This window comes from Vanellus vanellus, assembly GCF_965231255.1.
Source record: "Vanellus vanellus genome assembly, chromosome: 13".
In the NCBI taxonomy this organism is placed as follows: domain Eukaryota; kingdom Metazoa; phylum Chordata; class Aves; order Charadriiformes; family Charadriidae; genus Vanellus; species Vanellus vanellus.
Window position 1 is genome coordinate 7,114,329 of NC_138918.1, and position 20,258 is coordinate 7,134,586.

The following is a 20,258-nucleotide window of genomic DNA, read 5'->3' on the forward strand; positions in this document are numbered from 1 at the left end:
ACGCGAGGAATCCGAGAGCCACGTTTGCTTTATTGAAGGTCACTACACGACGTCAAGCAGTCAGGCAACAGCCGCCGGTCGGGAAGGGGTGAGGCGGGGACACCGACACCTCTCCTATGGCATACAGCACCTACGGAGGGGGGGGGGGGGGGGGGGGGGGGGGGGGGCAACAACTCACCGAGGTAATATCATCATAAACCAACGCAACTTACAACGCTCACAATAACATAAACCAACGCAGCTTTTTCTTTCCAGTGAGAAACGGAGCATCCCTGAAGGCTCTTTTCCATATCAGTGTGGCAAGTGTAGCGGCAATTTTGGCTACTGCAGAGAAGCACTTGGGCACCCCGGCGAGCGGCAGCAGGCGTTAGCACTACACACGAACTACGAACTACAACTCTTCAGCTCATGCTGTACATCCCTACGTAACCTACGCCAAGTGGCCAACGCGAGGCCTGGCCGGGCTGGGACCCGCTGCAGGGTGCCTGCCCCGGCACAAGGCCGGCTCCTGGGGCTGCGGGGAGGCCGTTTTTGGGGGCAGCCTCCTCCCGCCCGGAGGATTTTGCAGCTGCGAGCTGGAAGAACCACGGTGTGAGGGTCCGGCTGGTGTTCCAGCCTTTCCCAGCACAGAAAGGCCCATGAGGAACGTCGAACGGAGGGCAGCGTCTGAACTGCGAGTGCTCTGCGGGAAGAGCCACCTCAGCCGCTTGCCCTAAGCTGTGCAATTAGTGGTAATTCAGTATCCTGGATACGCTACTCTTAATTACCCATTTTAGCCTGGACTACAGCCAAATTACACCCCGGATAAATCACCTCATGCTACAGTGTATGCTAGTTAACCTGTAACCGTCTCTCCACCTTTACACCTCCCTCCCATCCACCCTAACTGGAAAAAGACAGAGGCCAAACTCCAAAAGCCTCTCTAGTTTTATGTATACCAGACCTAACCGTACCTCTCCAGGTATCATACTCTGATCACTACCCCTATTAACAGACCTTAATTGATCTGAAGACTGCCAGACAGCCTCTCTGGAGCATCCCTGCCTCAGTCAAGAGCTGTACCAGGACCTGAATTCCCAGCTTGCAGCGCATCATGTTACCACTTCCATCCGGAACACAGCGGGCTGACAGCCAGCTCGGCTGCCCGTCAAATCCACCAACACTAGAGTAAACTACGGTTTGAGTTTAAAGCAAACCCATCATTTTCCTTTGCGAAAACAGATCTATCACCGCAACTAAGCAAGTTACACATGCCAGAGTGGTAGGGTTGTACATCCCAGTCCCCCACAGCTGAGGTATCCTATGAGGAAGCAGAAAAATGAAAGAAAGCACTGTGCTGCTGCCAAGGACTTGCCAATAACACAGCAGACACGGCCACCTCCTAAAATGTTTGTTTGGGAAGAGCATAGCTCTGTGTGAAAAAGGATTTGTTCACTATTGAGTATGTAACATCAGGTTTGTGGGCCAACATGAAGAAAAAAAAAAAAAAGCACAACATGAGTTCTTTTCTGTTATTAAAACCGAATTCAGCCAGGTGTAGTGCAAATCTGGAGAAAGCGAGATCTTTCTCTGTGCTGAAACACGTGCTGCAAGTTAAACGAGGCTGTGGCAGTGCAGGGAAGCAGAGCAGTGGTTAGTGGGCACTACAACAAGGGCCGGGGGGGGGGGGGGAGGGGAGGAGAACAAACCATCCCAAACCACGGCACCCTCAGCCACCTCCTTGCGAGCCGGCTGGGGCCTGTGGCACACACCCACACATCACAAAGGAGCTCTCGCAGAACGTTTCACCAGGTGCCTCCTCCACTCTGACAGTCCATCCTGCGGCCAGCCGTTGGGGCGCAAGCGGTGGGAGCGTTTATGGGAGCACTGGACCGAGGCTGAGCTCCACATGATGGGTGAGCCAAATGACCTCAGAGGTATGCTCGCCATCCTCGCTGGGCCGGATTGGAGCAGCGAGGTTTTTAAACTCGTGCTTCATCTTGAAACTCACGGTCACTTCGCCCTCTTCTTTCTGCGGGGTGACCTTGATGAAAACTCCTACCTTATTGGCTTTTCTGAAGGCAATAACACTGCAAGGCAGAAAACAAAAGAACGCTAGGTCAGCCAAGTCCTGAAACAATTGTTCTGATTTATCCCAACACTATGTAACAGGGATGATCAGTTTATGGTAGAGTATGCCCCTCTAGAACAGCTGCCCTGGTTTCCAGCTGACTCCCTGCTGCTGCTTTTGCAGGGAGCCCACATTCCCCGCCCGCCACACAATCAGAACGTGGGCACCCCCTTTACTCTGACAGCTGCTGGCACATCCATCAAACAGAACACGCCTGCTTTGGTGGTGGGAGTTATATACCACCCAGCTGTGCTCCGTCTCCCATATAGTCCAAAATACAAGCAGAAATATTTGCATTGCTGATATTGGACCACCCCAAAAAAACCAATCCCCTGCACAGGAAAACCTTAAAAAAGCAAAACCAAAACAAATATGTTGGAGACAGAGAGGAAAGGAAGTTACTTGGTTGAAGTGCCAAGGATTTAAGGGACAGGATCCCCACAGAACAGACGACACTCACTCAGGGTCATCCTGGAAGTCTTGAGGCTCTGCCAGTTCATCATATTCTGCCGCAGCATCTTTGCCAGCTAGAATAAGCTCCTTGGGAGGAACTGCCACCTGAAACAGAGCATGAAGAGAAGAAGCCTTTCAGCGCTGATCACCACCTACACTCTGAGCAGCCTCCCCTTCTGAGGGCTGCTTTACTACGGTTAAACAGAAAAAAAATGATTCATCTTGGGCTTTGCTCCGCTCCGGTACCATCTGGTTACCACTCTACCAGTGAAATCATGTATTTCTCCCTTGGGTTCTGGATCAAAATGAAGAGATGCAATTTCAAAACACTTTATGATCTGATGTTTACATTGGTGACAGTTATTTAAGCTCCAAGGAGGACCGAAGGACATATGAAAAGTGTGACATGGGAAGGATAAATGGGAGTGGAAAGCCTTGGAAGAGGCCTGGGCTTGCACAGCAGGAGGGTATGATACCTTGGCAGTGCTGTTGATGTTGTCAGGGTCTCCTTCCTCGCACTCCAGCAGTGTGACATGTGTGATGTTCTCCACTGGATTGGTCAGAGTCAGAAGGACTTGGCTCTCCTGGGAAGATTCAGGAATCACAGTTCAAGAAGCATTTACTCTAAAATTCATCGTTACTGTTAGCACCTCCATCTTCTGTGACTGATCAACACCTTCAACAATTGCATCACATACACTCAAGGGATAGATAGCGAACATCCCCAGTCCATAAGAAAGGTGCCAATGTCATGCAGCATTCTTTCTTAATAGAAGAAATACGCATCTTTGGAATCTAGCCACGATCTCAACTCCACACCTTTTATTCTTCAGATATTGGTATGTGCTTATGATGCCAAACATCACACTGCACGGTAATCTGCTCAGTGACACGTACATGCAGTGTTGTTCTGACCACTCCCTTAAACCCTGCAACCTCTCTAAAACAGAGCGAGTGAAGCCCTCAGGGAACAATCATCACACCATGTCATATTCCAAAATGATCCCACATCCACACCTCCCGGCTGTGTCTCACCCCAAGACATCTCTGGAAAAAAGTACTGACCTTCATGTAGCGCAGGTTGGGAATAGACATGATTCTCACTTCAGGGATATAGTTACTACAAGAACAAAGCAAACAACCATGATGGACTGTGTTGCTGTGTGTAACCTACCTCTCAAAGTAGGGGGATGTCTTCATAGACATCCAGCTAACTTGTTCAATGCTATTAGATCTTAGCTTACATTAAACAGAAAAATGAAATGCCTTTTTGCTATATAAGCCTAATCCTACAAAATCCTGCTACTCTGTGGGGCTGGCACAGCATGCAATGTCTTTTTCAAACTGCTGAAACCTTCAGCAAACTTTTTAGAAGATCAGGAAGCAAACCTACTACAGATAAGCTGCATATATTAAAAAGGTGATTATGCCACCCTAAGAGATGACACAATCATGTAAGAGGTCAAATCAAGAGTACAAAAGAAATGAAAACAGAAGGCATTAACTAAGCACAGATAGGCAGTTGTTCTCCCCAGCCCCTATATCTTACTTACACAGCAACCAGTTGGATCTTGAATTTGATAGATGTTGGATTGAATTCCGGTTTGCTCAGGTTATGTTCACATTTCTAGAGACAAAGACATTTTAGTCAGCACACAAAGACAGTGTGCAGTCACAAACTAAAAGAATGAGAACTACAAGCACCGTGGCACTAGCTACAGCACTACTGGCCTCTAGCACAGCACAGACAAGAACTGTGTTGGGGTGTACGTAGCCATTGCTGTGTCAAGTCATTGATAGTCTGAAAATGTCATAACCAGCAATATCAGTGCAATCTCAGAAACACAAGATTTGGAACCTGGCTTAAAAATACTCACAACACTCACTGACTGCAGCAGGAAGAAGGCACAAATACCTGCAAGCACTTTGACTTACACTTCAGAAACCATTAAAAAACCCAAATTGTTGGAACTCAAAACTGATCTTCCCATTGGCTACTCTTCAAATATAGGTTCAGCCTGACATTATTTATTTCTGACAAAATATTCTGCATTTGCAAAGCATTTTACATCTTATATACTTAGAAGAATATTGCTCTATTACTCTGGGAACTAGACTCCGTTTCACTGAGAAAGCAAGCACCTATTTGAAGACCATGTAGTAAGCCAACCGCAGAACTTGGATTCAATTCTTGCGTATCTTCACTTCCCAGCTCTATGCTTTTCTTCTCTGAAATATTCTCTTTTGCCTTCACTCTAAGGCATCTTCAGTATTCTGCACTGTCTCTCACTAATATTTTGTTTGCTGACTTGATTTTTGTCTTTAGTAATAGCAGAATTTTTTTAATTCTGACTGTACTGGCAGCCTTTCATGATTCCTTGGCTAGACAGAGCACACACACCCTTATGTGAATCCACCTTTGTATCTTTATGTATTTTTGACAATGTTGTCCCCCTTTCACAATCTTCATCATGTCAGAAATGCAACAGCCTCCCTCATCTCCTAGTGCTATTACCAGTAATTCGGTTGAGAACTTTCAACAACCAGAAGCACGCGAGACATTTCTTTTAAAAAGAAATACACGGGCCATTTCCCACAATCCCAGTTCTATGGGCCTAGAAAAAGCGCTTTTTTGTATTTAATTACCCACCCGACAGCGCAGCGAGCGTTTGATCAGGAGATGCTTATGACGTGGGTAGAGTTGGGAAGCACAGATTGGCTGGAAGTCAGGCTGCAGCAGACGCTGACGCAGAGTTGTCACTGGGTGCACAACAGAAAGCAAGACCAAATTAATGTTTCTCTCAGGCCATGAAACTTGAGCTACATTGTACACATGCACTGGCCTAAGAGCAAGTATGCGGACATGCTACAATCTCCAAGAAACTTAATTTCGCCTGCATCAAATAATTCAGAAGCCACTGGCAAGTATCACTGTTTCCAGCAGTGAATGAATAGAAGAGTTGTATAAAGGGCTGCCCTGACTGGGCACAGTAACACTAGAGCAACATCAGGACCAGCCCAGGAGAAACAAGGGACCTTGATCTCTATTCAAAGCTCAGCTGGGGTGGAAACAGAATTTTGTAATCATCTAGAAAATAAATTCTTTCCCCCCCAAGGGCAAATGAGTTTTCATAGCTTTGTTACCCTCACAGCTGGGTGCTGCACGAGTACAATACACAGCTTCGCAGCAAGGAGTCAGCATAACTCAGACTCACGCACAGAATTAGTGACTACATAGTTCCCGAGGCAAAGAATTCCAGCAGCCAAACTTCCCATGGGTTTCTCCCAAAAAACAGGCCCCTCACTGTCCCCAGTGTCTAACGGGCAGTAAGCCACCTGGCAGCCTTTCCCTCACTGCAGGGAACCACGAAAGTTGTCTTCTTTACCAACATCATACTCTCACAATGCTGACAGTCTCATGAGACAAGGAGACCAAGATGATCTACCCCTTTCCGTAAACTTTCCATGGATTAATCAATATTGGTGGACTTTGTAGGCCTGCAGGACTACCGAGAACATCTGTCTCATTTGGAGCCACTTCAGCAGAAGTCCACATTGCTTCCTGTACCTGCTGGTTTATCCCACTTGTTCCCAAGTTTCATTGACCAATTTACAATATTTGCTGATTAAATCATGAGCCAGCTAAATAACTGGCAAGTGTATGCAAGTTGTTCCAAGCTGATGTCAAAGTAATGCGCAACTGTTACTTAACAATTCAGGTTTGGTTCCAACTCCCCAGTAGCTCAGCTACTTCCTTATTTCCTGCTATTATTTGAAAAAGGGCGTCAGCTCTTTTCTCCATTCAAAAGTTGACACTTCACATGCAGAGAAATTAAAGTCAGTGAGAAAATGAAACAACCATTAAGAGGCCTGACGTATTTGGCTCTGAGCTTCTCATGTACAACACAAAGCTGAGGCTGCATTCAAAGTTACCGTTTTAAAAAGTCACAAATGTCCCACCATTTCAATCCCAGCATAAAAATTACTAAAACCTCGGGCCATTAGGAAGCCCACTGACAAATTCACAGGCACTGCCCCTGTTATAAAATGTAAGGGCAAAAGGTGACAGAATATTAAAGTGTTACCTTCTGTCAGATTGATTGGTCTTGTGTAGTAATCCTCAGGAAGAGGTTCCACTTCTTCCACTGCATCAGCTGGCTCAATCTTGATCTCCTTCTGGTCCTCTCCTTCTTTCAGCCTGAAGCAAAGTGAGGGACAACTCAGTCACAAAATACAGCACATGTGCTCTGACAGACAGCAACAGCAGTAACTGCATTATAACACAGAAGGCAGCGAGAGTTGAGATTGCAAGACAATAGTAACTGCAAAAGGAGGTGAGCAGTCTCTTGTTTCTATTAACAGAAAGCAAAACATCTGGAGCAGCTGCACAGAGATGCCTGAGGACTTGACAGCTCTCTAATGCTCCAAAGAAGAAAGCTCCTTTCACTGATCTCTGCTAATATGGTTCATCATCTTTTTGAAGTTGCTTTAATGCTCTCTTGCCTACACCTCCTATCCTTTCCGCAAAGGTAACCCCAACCCTGAGACTCACGAGAGTCCAGCAAGGGCACTGATCGGTGCTCCGGGCCTCTGGCGCTGAAGCCTGGTTCCCAAGCCGTATTTGTCCTACAAGGGAAAAAGGAACTGTCAGCTTCAGGTCTGCTTTCCACCAGGACAAAAAGACCTACTGCAAACTCATCCTTTGAGCTGCATGACAAGCATAGGGAGACAAGCAAAGGAAAGCAAAAAAGGAAAGGTATTCAGTGCTTCCCAAGATTTTCTTCTTCTGCTCAAACTGTTAGTAAGGAGAAAACAACTACCACCACACTGCACTGGGAAAGACAGATGTACGTGGCTAATAATTATAAAGCTTTTGCTCTTTCCTTAAATCACCAGCCTGCATTACTGACATTTTCCCCTTGATCTTCTCTTCAGAGCAATTGCATGTCAAGTAGTGCAGAGTGAGAGCTCAGCTGGCAAAAGAACTGGGTTGATGTGGGTATGCATCCATCTGAAATGCTCTGTAGCACTATCAGAAGCAGCTGGAAGGTTCAACCTACAACAAGCCTTGTAACCTGCAGGTCTGTCTTCCCAGGCACCACCAACTGGAAGGAATAGTTGAGCTGCTCCTCAGCTTTCTATAGCTGGGCTGTACACAAGGTGCTTGGAGGCAGAAATCTTCCTTCTGGGCAGGACTGAAAACCTGAATTCTGACCAAATGAGAAATGAAGGCATCAGCCTACCCTGGTGATTTTTCATGGATCAGAAGACTAATGTTAGTGCCATTTGCCTTGAGCAGACAGATGGCTGTGTCTCAACAAAGCTTTGTGAAGAACAGCTTTTTAAGTGTGTGTTACTTACCCGAAGACACTGCCCTGTTTGTAAGCTAACAAAAAAAATATTTTTTCTAACAGGTATTACCTCATTAGCCTTCAAGTGCATTTGTTCTAGGCACATCCAAGCTAGAGGCCCTGAGGCAAGGTGAAGAGTAGGATCTGTAACTGCCCTTCAGTTGGTACCCTGAGAGCTTTAACACCAGCAGAAACTGTGAAAAGACTTACCACTACGTGTATAGTGTGTTGCTGTGGAGAGCCCCCAAAATAGCAGCAGGTAGCAACGGAGACAAAAAATGCAGCCATAAGACACAAGCAAGGGCACAGAGCAAGCACAGTTAATTGAGAAGTAGCAAGCATATGCAGAGTCACCAGCTAAACAAAGTAAGCATTTACCTGCCAGTTACAATAAACAAGTCATTCAGGCCACAATCAAGCCTTATGGTTAATTTCAATTGAAATTTCATGCAGAAAAGTGCCAGACAATCCTGATCTAACTGTTACTGAGCTGTGGTATGCAGCTGTCCTGAGAAAAAGCTACTGGTATCATGACTGCAGTTGCACTGCATTTCACTGCTGGATAACATACTCCTTTGCATGGTAAATAGGAACCCTTCTGGCATTATCAGGGAGGACTATTAGAGAGAAAGGCAATGTAATACACAATAATGGGTGTAAAACTACTTGTCTCTAAAGAAATCCACATAACCTAGCACATTTTCTTCATGTTGTTCTCAATTAAAAAAAAAAAAAAAAAAGCTGAGTAGCCCTATCATGCTACCAACTATCCAATTTTCCAAGCTGAGGTAGTTGTGTATCACTTTTCCTGCCCTGAAAACACCGTACTCCCAGCTCACCGAAAAGGCCAGGGGCATGTAGTTCCGGCGCCGCACCAGCTTCTTTCGGTCCCGCTCAATCTTCTCTTTCTGAGCCAACTGCTGGTAGTACTCTACCAGTTTGTTAATCTGGAGGGATGAAAAGGAACAGATACACAGTGAACGGGGAACAAATGCCAGACCAGCTGCAGTATTTGTTTGTGAACAAGCTGGGGTTCCTGTTACTTGTTTCACTCTGTTCCTAGTACTAGCTGTTTTGAATTATATACATTAAAGAAGCCTGTGTGTCTTAACCCACACTGTGGGTGACAAACTGACCCTCCTTTGGGAATGACATCTGTTGGAGAGCAGTGTCCAATTCTCACTTTGCAGTTCAGCAACTGAGATTTTGTTCACATGTTTTCTATGACTGGACAGAGTAGTCACGTGGCCAAGCAATTTGGATCAATGGAGCAAACGGCATCTTTTCCCCCCACTGAGGCTGATCACATGCAGTGTAGAGCCCTAACTGGTGACAGGGAAAGGTTGTAAAGGTGCAGCTCTGTTTTCCAGATCCTAGACACATTCTTGATCGGAAAACGGCTTTTTTTTTTTCCCCATACATACACAGCATATTCATTGGTGTCGTTTTAACAGCACTATTAGATATGATGTTTTCAACTGAGTTTCTTCTGAAAAGGAGATATTATACTGCGATATCCACAGGAGAGCCTCTAAGAGGCCTTCCTTCCATTGAATTCAGTCAAGGTGGAGATTAGGAACTGGAACTGGTATCTGAAGGATTATATAGATGCAGAAAAAGTGATTGAGAGGGCCCGGTGTCTCTAACAGCTCTTTCTAGCTGTTGTGTCTCAGCCTAAGCATGGCCTTCCCCATTACTCACCCTCTGTGTGTGAGGATTCTCCGGTTCCTGCCAGCCACCACTAGCTGCACAAGAAAAAGAAAAAACAAAGTCCTCAGAAGACGATTTCCAGACTCCACATAGAAATAACATCTAACACCCAACTATCTCCATTTTAGTCATGAAATATGACATTCCCTATTTTTGCTACACTTACCATCACAATTCTTCAAGTTCATGCATGCCTGCACAAATACACACCCCTAAAAGCTTTTCACAGGCAGGTTTGGCCTGAAGGAACTTCACCAGCTTTTGTACTCTGTTTTTACACAAATGCTGTTTGAGAGGTACTCAGAACAGCACCTAGGAGTCACTTTAGTATCAGGTACATAAGTTTACAAAAACACTCTCTTCTTACTGGCTGCCCATGACCCTGCATCTTCAACTCCCAGTCTTCAATTACACCAACACTCATAGTCAGAGGATCTGCTTGGTCTACTCATTTCTGGAGCCCAACAGTATTTTCTGCATGTCTTATGCACCAAGAAATAGATGAAAGCTTTGTACCAGTGCTGTTGTGAAGAGAAAAACCAAGTACAAACACTAACAACTCCAGAATAAGCCTAAGTGAACATAAGTGATGGAAAATAAATTAGATGCTTATGCTGTCAGACTGAGTGGCTTCAAAGACTCTGAAGGTACACAAACAAGATCCCAACTGTGGGGAGAGCGCACCAACTAAAAAAGCCCCTCGTTTGACAGCTTTCTCACTAGTCAGGTAACATGAGCATTTGGGTCACATGTTCCACTAACTCATCTCAGCGCTTCAGAGGAAACTTCAGCAACAAACCGTTTTCCTGTGAATTTCCAACTGTGACTCAAAACCTAGACAGACATTACGTATATTGTACAGTCAGAAACTAATTTGATTATCTGTTACCTTCAAAACACAAACTGGACTCCTGCTGTTACTCAGTTTTCTGTCTTTGACTGTCACTTACCAACAGACTTGTCTGCCATGCCCACATCCCGGGAAGTCCAGCGGCAAAATCCACAGGCCAAGTAATATGCTTTCTTCATGGTAGTCTTGGCCGGGTCATCAGGGAGCGGAGCAGGAATGCTCGTAGCCCGGGTGGAAAGGGTGTGCATGCAGCAGGGGCAGTCAAAGCAGTTAGCACACCTGTAAAGAGGAAGGTGTGTAAGACAGTGCTCTGACAAGGATCCCAAGCCAAGGAATATGCTCTCAGCAAGCAAATCAAGATTAAACCAAGAGAGCTTTTCATCCTATGCAAGTGGTAGGTAAAAAGAGCAACAGAGCCATCAAAAGAAACAGGAGGGGTTCAGCATCAACATAAGAATGGCAACAGTAAGACATACTGGATGATACTAAAAAACCCTTTGTATTATGAGAGCAGGTCATCAAAAAACTAGAACATGAAAAGCACACGATACATCATGGAAAGACACTTATTGCCCAAAACTGCCTAAAATGTAACAAGAAGCAATGTAATTTTTGAAGAGAGTTTCAAATACATACAGTTGGGTGTTGACTAAGGAAGGAGCTGTTCAAAATAGGGAGTCTTGATGAAAAGAGCCAAAGAAACCTTACCTATTCTTTTTCAGCTTGGCTTCAGCTGAAGGCATGTTTTCCAGGCAGCTGGGACAGTAGTGAGAGTCCACCTGATGAAGAAGATGGTCAAATCACACTTCCTGGCACACATTTGTCTAGACAGCATGCTGGCAGCAGCCTGAAACCCTACTACACGATTTAAGAAGGCTTTGTGTCTGGCAACAGACAGGTGAAGTCAGGGAAGACTTGAGACATTTTTTGGTATCTGGAATCTTAGCCCCTCTCAGCCAGATTTTGATCTTTAATAATGTAAATCACATGTTTTAAGTCAGGATTGATTAAACTACTCCTAGTAAATAGGAAAAAGATAACTAGGTGTTGACCTTTTGCAGTTACCAGAATTTTATTTTTCAGCTTGATAGCAGGTTTTAACACACTATTTTCCATTTATGTCTAAATTTATTCTTCCCTTGTACTTACACTGGTCAGAAATCCATACATTTCAGAAAACATTTTACGTCTGTCTGCTGTCACAAACTAATTTTGTTAATTAAAACAGCAGCAGCAAGAAGGGAGTCTCTGTTCTGAAGAGGAACCCAAATTTATTATTAAACATGGAAATGCACTATGACTGACTGCACTTGTCACACTATAGCAAATTCATGACGGATGCAGTTTGGTGACAAATCTATTTTGTACTCTTCAGAGGCTTTGACATTTCCGAAGAGATCTAGGTTGCATGGTCATTCTTTTAATTTTTAATTCACCCAGACTTTTCACACAAACAATTATGACGACCTGTGAAGTTACAGGAACAGCCCCCGGATCGAGGCTTGCCCATGTTCTGCGCTGCACAAAGGCAGTGCTCCAGGCAGGTCCCCATGCACCAACAGACCATCGCTCCATGCTGATGACAATCTACAGCTTAAGGCCCCCGCCGTTCCTGGACAAAGAACAAAGCCTCCACAGCAGAAATCCCACTGTATAACGCCAGGGAAAATCTTGTCCAGGTGGAAATAAACTCACACCAAACCCTCTCAACCCCGAATTAACTCTCAAAACAAGTATGATGCACGCTGAAGGCCTGAGTTTTGTTACTTTGGTAGCAAGTGCTGCCACGCATATGCATCCAGCAAACCTCGGCAAGCCCCGGGGGCCGCCCGAGCAGAGCTCTCGCCCTGTGACACAGCACCAGCCCAAGCCCGGGTACGGTGCGGGAGCTCCCGGCCCTGCTCGGCCTTCGCCACAGGCCGGGTCCTATGGGGCGGTGTGGGCCTGTGGGTGTCTGGGCTCCTCCCCGGCCGGGCCCGATGGGGATGTGTGTGGGAAGGGGGCCTTTGTCCCCTCTGGCCAGGCCCCACGGAGGCGTGGGGTGGGATGGAGTGCGGTGGGGAGGGTCCCCGCTGCCCCGAGCCCCACGGAGGGGCGGGGTGGGAGGTCTCCGCTACCCCGGCCGGGCCCAGTGGAAGGGCTGCTCCCACCCAGCCGGGCCCTATGGCGGAGGCTGGGGGGCACATCTATGAGGGGAAGCCGCCTCTCGCGGCAGCCCCCACCCCTGGTAAGCGCGCCTCAGCCAATCGCGGCCCGAACTCAGCCAACAGACAGGCGTACACAGCCAATCCAATGCAAGGCGCCGCCCCATCCCTCATCCACCGCCAATCACCCCACTCCGTGGAGGCACCGCTGTGCCCACCCCTTTACCACGCCACCAACCAATAGCAAGGCAGACAACTAACGACCGGCAGGAGAGCCACCCAATCCGTGTGCGCAGACAGGGCAACGTCCCACCCCATCGCACCCGAGCTGCCGGCGCGGCGCGGCCGGGCCGCCGTTACCTCGTGCGAGACGCACTCCAGGGAGCGGAGCTCGCTGCAGTACCGGCAGAAGTACAGCTGCGACAGCGGCGCCCGCATCTCCTTCTCGCCGCGCACCAGGTACAGCACCCGCTCCGACTGCAGCAGCGACGCCATCTTGGGAGGGGGGCGGCCGCCGCCGCACCGCCGCCGCCGCCGCCGTCATACGTCACCGCGCCGCCCCGCCCACGTGACCCCTGGCGGGACGGGGCGGTGGCGGCAGCGGCAGCGTGTATTGGCCGCCGGTTGGGCTGCGGGCCTGGAGCCGTGCTGGAGCTGGTGGCTGTGCTTGCTCCGGGCCGCTGCAGGACCCAGCGCCGCCCGTGGTGGGGAGGAAGAGAAGCCGTGTCCCGGTTCTGCCCGCAGCGGGGTCCCGGCGGGCTTGCGGGGGGCGCGGGGCCAGGGCCGCCAGCCCGGCCGCTTCGCACACCCCACAGCTGCTGTAGCGCGTTCCCCTGTGCTCTTCCCGTGGCCTTTCCCGGAGCCTCCGTTCACGCCTGCTTCGCTGCCCGCATCCCCCTCCCAACCCACAAGGTGCCGGACTTCCTCACACCCCCCAGAGGTGGTTTCTCTTTAGCCTCACGGTCGCTAAGAAGGGATCCTGACAAAAACAAATGTCCCCGTGTCGTGGGATCAGCAGAGAAAGCGTGGGGTCTCTGGATGCTGTGCCTGTGTCCACTCTTGGCCTCTGCCTGTGCGGCTCCAGAGGAAACCGCTGCCCATGAGGATCTGCTGCCACTTGCGATAAAGCCCCCACGTGCTTTTTATCCATTAGTAGCAGCTGGAGGGGGATACACAGTTGGGAAGGCAGGGAGGATGCTGCCCGCCGGCTGCCTGTGCTTGGCTCCCAGGGGAGCGGGGAGCTGCGTGCCTGGGAAGTGCCCAGAGGCCAGGAGTGCCTGAGAGCACATGGCAGTGGTTTCCGCCACGGGGAATCCAGCAGGTTTCCCCAGGAAAGGTGGGGGTAAAGGGTGCTGTGTGTGGGTCTCACTGCAGGTAACACCAGGCTTGTGTCCCAGCAAGAAAATCAGAGCATCCCACCTTGCTTCCTGGGGCCAGCTGGGAATAGCTGATGCTGGCTTTTCCCTTCAGCACTGCCGACGGAGTGGAATATTCCACTGAGCAGCGGAAATGCCGTTCCCAGCCGGCATGCTGAGGTCTGCCGCCTCCCCGGAGATGCTCTCTCCCCGTGTCTCTATAAATCAGTCCTGCCCTGAAGCCCTGGGGAGCACTGGCTGGCGCCTCACTGCTGGGGTTTTATGGAGACTCTCAGGGGTTTTGCTTTTCCCACTTGACCTGGGCCTCAGAGGCAAGTGGGTGCATGTGAGCCCCGCTGGTGGTGATGCAGGAGTGGGACAGGGAACTGCATCCAGCTCTGGGGCCCCCAACATAAGAAGGGCATGGACCTGTTAGAGCAAGTCCAGAGGAGGCCATGATCAGATGGATGGAGCACCTCTGCTATGAGGACAGGCTGAGAGACTTGGGGTTGTTCAGCCTGGAGAAGAGAAGGCTCCAAGGAGACCTTATAGTGGCCTTCCAGTACTTAGAGGAGGCCTACAGGAAAGATGGGGAGGAGCTCTTTATCAAGGAGTGGAGCGATAGGATGAGGGGTAATGGTCTTAAACTGAAAGAGGAGAGATTTAGATTAGATATTAGGAAGAAATTCTTGACTCTGAGGTTGGTGAGACACTGGCCCAGGCTGCCCAGGGAAGTTGTGGAAGCTCCATCCCTGGAGGTGTTCAAGGCCAGGCTGGGTGGGGCTTGAAGCAACCTGGGCTGGTGGAAGGTGTCCCTGCCTAGGGCAGGGGAATTGGAACTGGATGATCGTTAAGGTCCCTTCTAACTCTAACCATTCTATGATTCTATGAAAAGCCCTTTCTTAAGCTGTGAAGTGTCCCCACGGCACCTCTCTGTCACCTGAGACTTTCAGTTTGGCTCCAGATGGTTTCCCCTGGTGGGACCCCATCTTGGGGGGGGGGGGGGGGGGGGGGGGAAGATGAGCTGGAGTGTGCTCTTGCTTTATCCTGCTGTAGAAAAAAAAGATTCTCCCTCCCTCCTTTCCCCTTCTCCTTCCCCTTCCCCTCCTCTCCCTCCCTCCCTCCCTCCCGTCCCCCCGCGGGCCGGGCCGGTCGGGCGGGGCCAGGCGGAGGCTCCCTCCCCCGGCGGGGATCCTGTCTCCGCCGCCGCCGGTCGCCGCAGCCGGAGCCGGGCAGCGCCGCAGGTAGGGGGGGGCGCAGGGCGGGCAGGACAGGTTGCTGCTGCCGCCGCCTTTGCCCCGCGGCGGGGGTCTTTCCTCCCCTCCACGGGCTGCCGGAGCTTGGGGTGGCTGCGGGCGGGACGGGGACGGGGCTCAGCCCGGTGCTTTCGGTCTCGGAGCTCCGGCCCGGCTGGAGGGCAGCTGCGGGACCCATGAAGGGGTGATGTCCGGCATCTCAGCCGCGAGCCCTGCTGCTAATTAAGACGTTAACTCCCGTGACTCAGCAGGAGGCAGCTCGGGGGGGTCCGGGAGGTGTGAGGCTCCCCCCAAGGGAGGGGGGCTCCGGGTTCGCTGGTCCCGCTGTTTCCCACGCGGTGACCTACTCGTGAGTGACCAGCGGGATGCCTGCTTGTGGCTTTGCTTCATCGGCTCCTTTAACGGCAATTAGCAGGGAAGTTTTTTTCCTGGGCTTTTATCCCGCTGCATCAAAGCACGCTATAAATCCTGGGGCTTCTCGAAGGAGCCTTTACCAAAGCCCTTTGCGCTCAAAGGAGCCCGAGGCCAAGGCATGATGTGGCCGCAGGGTCTCCCTGGAGAAAGCAGCAGGGTGCTCAGATCAATGGGGGCGTTTCTGGCTACGGGAGGGATGGAGGGGGCTGCCCCATCACCCTTCTGCTTCTCCCTTGCAGGATGGACCTCTCTGAACCCACAGGTCCCGCCGCCCTCCCCAAGCACATCCTGGACATCTGGGCCATCGTCTTGATCATCATGGCCACCATCCTCGTCATGACGGCCCTGGTGCTCTGCCCGGCCACTGCCGTCATCATCTACCGTGTACGGACTCACCCCACGCGCAATGGCATTGTGTGAGGCAGAGATGACGAGGGATGGATGGCTTGCTGGGCAGGGTGCCACAGCCATGGGACCCCATGCTGGGGACCCCACAAAGCCCAGTGGGGCACCCTGAGAGCTGGGGAGAGATGGACAGGAACCGGAGTGAGCCAGCACCCAGACACCTGCCCCTGGACCTGGCTCTCAGCACGTGAACCCACTGCCTCCTATTTACCCACCGAGCTCACAGGGACCGTCGGGGAAATGGTGGACCAGGCACCAGCAAGGACATGTGTGACTTTGCGGATGTGTCCAGCTAGAAGTGACCTGCTCCCATGAGGCAGGCAGGCTGGTCTCACCTTCGTTGGTTACCCTGTCTCTTCCCAGGCAAGCAGCAAGAAGTGGAAATGCCCAGCAAAGTTATTCCTTCTTTGGAGTCCCAGCTGTCGAGGTGGATGGGAAAGAAGGGGCAACGCAAGATGCATGTGGCTTCTGGTTGTGCGTTTGGAGACTTGGCTAAAAGCATCGGTGGCAGAGCCCGTCCTGGCTGCACAGCAGATGTGCAGCTGGCACCGGCTTTTCCTCTATCGGATATCTGCTGAAACTGTAAGAAAACACTATGGGATGCTCGGTTCCTCTGAGTCTCGTGAGCAGAGGAGTGTGGGCAGCTCTGGCCAGCAGGCCAGCCGTGTTGGGGGGGGGCTGTATGCTTCTCCCCTGGGCAGGCAAAGCAGGGGGAGCAGGGGGTTCATGCCCAGCCAGTGGCAAGGGACCGTGTAAGCTCGTAGATTGCCCCTTGCTATGAAATAAATGGACTTTATTCTACGTGTGAGTGTGTCGTGTAGCTTTGTCCATGCTACGGATGGTGTCTGGGTGCTTGTGGGCAGGATCTAAGATACTTTGCAGCCTCTCCAGAAACCTTCCCTGCACTGACCTCTTGCACCACCTTGGCTCCAGTTCCCTGGGGTTCTTGCCCAGCCTTTGAGCCTGCTGGCCACAGCCCCGAGGGATGCATGCTGCCAGCCCAGCCCCACGATCTGGGGCTGCGAACCCAAATCTGGCTGTGATAGTGGCAGCGACCGTCAGACAGCGAGTGGGAAGGATCCCCAGGGACTTTCTGGTGGTGGCGGCAGCAGTGGCTGCTTTTATCCCACTCGGGTGACCAGCATCATTCCCCACCGCCAGCCTCGTGCTGGGCTCTGGTGTGTGGCAGGAGTCCTGGTGACTCATGGTGAGAAAGGTCACGAATAATGAGATGAATCATGCTGGGATGTGGAGAAACGCTATGGTGATGCTGGTGGGAATTGTTTAAGTCCCATTTTCTCTGCTGGAAAGAGCAACCAGCCCCACAGTGTTGCAAACCCTGTGCCCCATCCCTGTGCAGCTTGAGCCGTGACAAGCGATTTGCTTTTGGCGTTGGGGCCGGAGGGGCAGGCGATTCCCAGGGAAGTAGGATCTTGGGTGAACACTTCCTTCCCTGGGGGAGGGAGCCCAGCGTGGGGACACAGCCCCTGGGGAGCGGAAACGCCTGCGCTGGAGTTGTGGGCTGCAGTTGTGCTGGGGAGGGAGTGGACACGTATCCCTTGCCCGTCCAAGAAACAAATTTCTTGTTTTGAGCTGTCGTCTCTCTCTCCCCTCTCAAGTTGCAGAATTTGAGACAAATAACCGGAGTTAGTTTCCTGTTTTCCCCCCCTCTCCCTCCCTCGCTGGCACATTGCAGCGGCCGCAGCTGGAGGAGATTATGGCTGCGCTGGGTGGGAGCAGCCTCCCCCTCTTCTCCACGCCGGTGTCCTTCCCTGGGGACACTGTTGGGTGTGGGGACAGCCAGGGTGTCTGACACCAGGAACCAGAGCTGAGCAGCTTTGCTGTAAGAGGAATAGGGAAGAAGCCACAAATATTGGAGTGGTTTGAGAAGGAAGCCTGGTTTGGGGCAAAACATCCAAAGAAAAACATGCAACTCCCCCTCCCTCCCGTCCTTGCCGCTGCGCCTGGTGGCTGTTCCCACCTTCCTGTGCCCCTGGTCACGGGCAGCCGGGGGCTGCGAGAGGTTTCCTTTCATGGTAGGAGTTTTCTGGGAAGTTTCAAGCCCGTGGCAAACATTTCCAGGAAAGGCATTGCAAAGCCTTGGAAAGACGGGTTTGCTCACGGCAACAACAAACCCTGCGGAGCAAAATGGGGGTAGAGGGGAGAGCATTTTTAAAGTGTGACAATGGGGGGAGGGGGAGAGGGATGACTTTAAACTAATATGCGCTGTTGAGTAGGAAATTCCTCCTCGAGAACCGAGCAAGATAAGCAAATTCCCCCGCGGCCCTGGCTTGGGTGCCTGAATAGCGCTGGAGCAGGGAGGCAGCGTTTGCATTACGTTTTGCCGACGGCAAAAAAAAAATGCTTTTTCCTGCCCGTTGGGGAGCGGGTCCTGCAGCGGTGACGCTGCGGCAGGCAGGCGCGATGCGGGTGTCGAGGTGATTCAGCATCCGCCAGGATGCTTTCCTGGCAGAGCACGGTGGGAGCCCCCCTGGGCTGCTGCTGGGGGAGACGGCTGCTGGCAGCCCCGGCGAGGAGGAGGTGACGTGGGATGCTGGCTCTCACCTCACCTCTGGGCAGCGATTAGAGCCATGTCGGGGATGCAAGGTCCAGCTCGGCTGCCTTATCCCTGCCAGACGGGACGTTCCTGTGGCTCCATCAGGAAGGTTGCAGGGAGCCCCAGGGGTGATTGTGCAGTGGGAGATGACCCCAAACATCTTGGGCGCAGCGGGGGCAAAGCGTTGCTTGGAGCAACTGCTGATACAAGACCCAAACACAAGTCCTGTGGCTCCAAAGGGGAGGCTTACGGGGTCCCAAACCACCCTCTGCGCTCCAGGCTGCAGTGGGGCTTCCAGGAGCACATCGCAAACATCACGGCCGGTGGGTTCGTCCTTCCCCAGCCTCAGCGAGAAGCAAATCCCCACGGGGCCGGAGCACTTGGGGAGGATTCTTATGCTGGAGGGGAGAGCAGCAGCACACAATGGCCATCCGTCTCCCCTTCTCTGCTCGGCAGCAGTGGATCACTGTGTGCTCCTGTCCCCTTTGGGAGTGGCAGTGGGGCATTTCTGCAGGGACCAAATCTTCACCTGGGAGAGGAAGGGATGGGGATGCTGGAGGGGGCAGCACCTGCTCCTATAGCCCAGGGGATGTGGGGGCACTCGGGGAGGGGGTTCCCCTCTCCAAAGGGCCCTGGGCACCATGTCCGGAGGGGACGCTGCCATCGAACCAGGGCAGCTCCTGCAGGAGAACAGGGGCTGGGGCACGGTGGCGAGGGCTGGACGAGCTGTGGAGGCGGCAGCACGGAGGCAGCCTGGCACCGGGGGAGCTGGGGCCTCTCGCCCAGCAGAGCTTGTTTTGCTTTCACCTCCCGTTGCACACCTAGAACAAAAGTTCAGAGGTTGTCCCGGGACTGATGCCACGTCAGGCTGCCAGAGGGAAAGCAGCGCTGCTGCCAGCTGGGGCGATGCTGCCTGCTGCCGCCTGAGCCCCTCACTGCCGTCCCCGGCACACTGCTGGCACCATCCCCGTCACTCTGCATGGAAAAACCTCTCTCGGCTCTGGCACAAGCCCAGCCAGCAGTAGTACATGGTCTCCACCGCTGTTTTCACACTCCCTGTGCTCACCATGTCCCTTCAGCCTGGTGCGAGGTCTCTGCAGCCCCCGGCCCATGGCTTGGGGACAGCCAGGGAGGCCGGTGGCAGCAGCAGCAGCATGGCGGCTGGGGGGCTGGAATCGCCTGGCCTCCTGCCCCAGGACTCCTGCCAAACATCTGCAGCAGGCGGGGGCTGGCTCCAGCGCGGCTCTGGTAGAAAAACAACTGAGGAGGGAGGTTCGTGTGAGGGTCAGCCCACCCAGCCCGCCAGCCATTTGGGGTGGGGGGGCCTCAATCCACCAGGGTGGGTGGAGTGGCACACTGCCCTCACACGGTCTTGCTGGAGCCCCCAGCACCCTCAGCTCTCCTGTGCTGCCTCCAGCATGGCACGGCACCACACGGTAGGGACACTGGGTGACATGCCCAGGGTCCCACAGAAGCTCAGTGGCAGAGATGGGGTCCAACGACTGTGGCTCATTAAATCCTTTCCTGTTCCCCATCTCCACCGAGGCCAATTCGGTGCCAGGACCCAAGGAGAGGGGACTTGGAGAAATGGCTGCCTTACTTTTTATTTTTGTTTTAGGAAAACACAGTTCAGGAGTGGTTTAGCCTTTCCCT

At 51.8% G+C, this 20,258-nt stretch overlaps 2 protein-coding genes across 3 annotated transcripts; one reads left to right on the top strand and one right to left on the bottom strand.

Annotated features, from left to right (window-relative positions):
• Positions 1–16: 16 nt before the first annotated feature.
• Positions 17–13,113, bottom strand: DCTN4 (dynactin subunit 4; the record flags this gene model as incomplete). Its single annotated transcript, XM_082489674.1, has 13 exons — positions 17–2,069; positions 2,571–2,668; positions 3,040–3,147; positions 3,629–3,683; positions 4,117–4,190; positions 5,214–5,323; positions 6,649–6,761; positions 7,116–7,189; positions 8,754–8,861; positions 9,616–9,659; positions 10,575–10,753; positions 11,183–11,253; positions 12,979–13,113. The coding sequence occupies 13 exons, from the start codon at positions 13,111–13,113 to the stop codon at positions 1,856–1,858; spliced, it is 1,383 nt and encodes a 460-aa protein (XP_082345800.1). The 3' UTR covers positions 17–1,855.
• Positions 12,954–16,849, top strand: SMIM3 (small integral membrane protein 3). 2 transcript variants are annotated; one of them, XM_082489676.1, is made up of 2 exons: positions 12,954–13,077; positions 15,883–16,849. In XM_082489676.1, the coding sequence occupies exon 2, from the start codon at positions 15,884–15,886 to the stop codon at positions 16,061–16,063; it is 180 nt and encodes a 59-aa protein (XP_082345802.1). In that variant the 5' UTR covers positions 12,954–13,077; position 15,883; the 3' UTR covers positions 16,064–16,849. The 2 variants fall into 2 exon arrangements, with proteins under 2 accessions (XP_082345802.1, XP_082345801.1); XM_082489675.1 differs by lacking the exon at positions 12,954–13,077 and adding an exon at positions 15,113–15,217.
• Positions 16,850–20,258: the final 3,409 nt, after the last annotated feature.

Bases quoted from the DNA above. Each gene is read 5' to 3' on its own strand.
- SMIM3 (XM_082489676.1), top strand. From the start codon at position 15,884: ATGGACCTCTCTGAACCCACAGGTCCCGCCGCCCTCCCCAAGCACATC.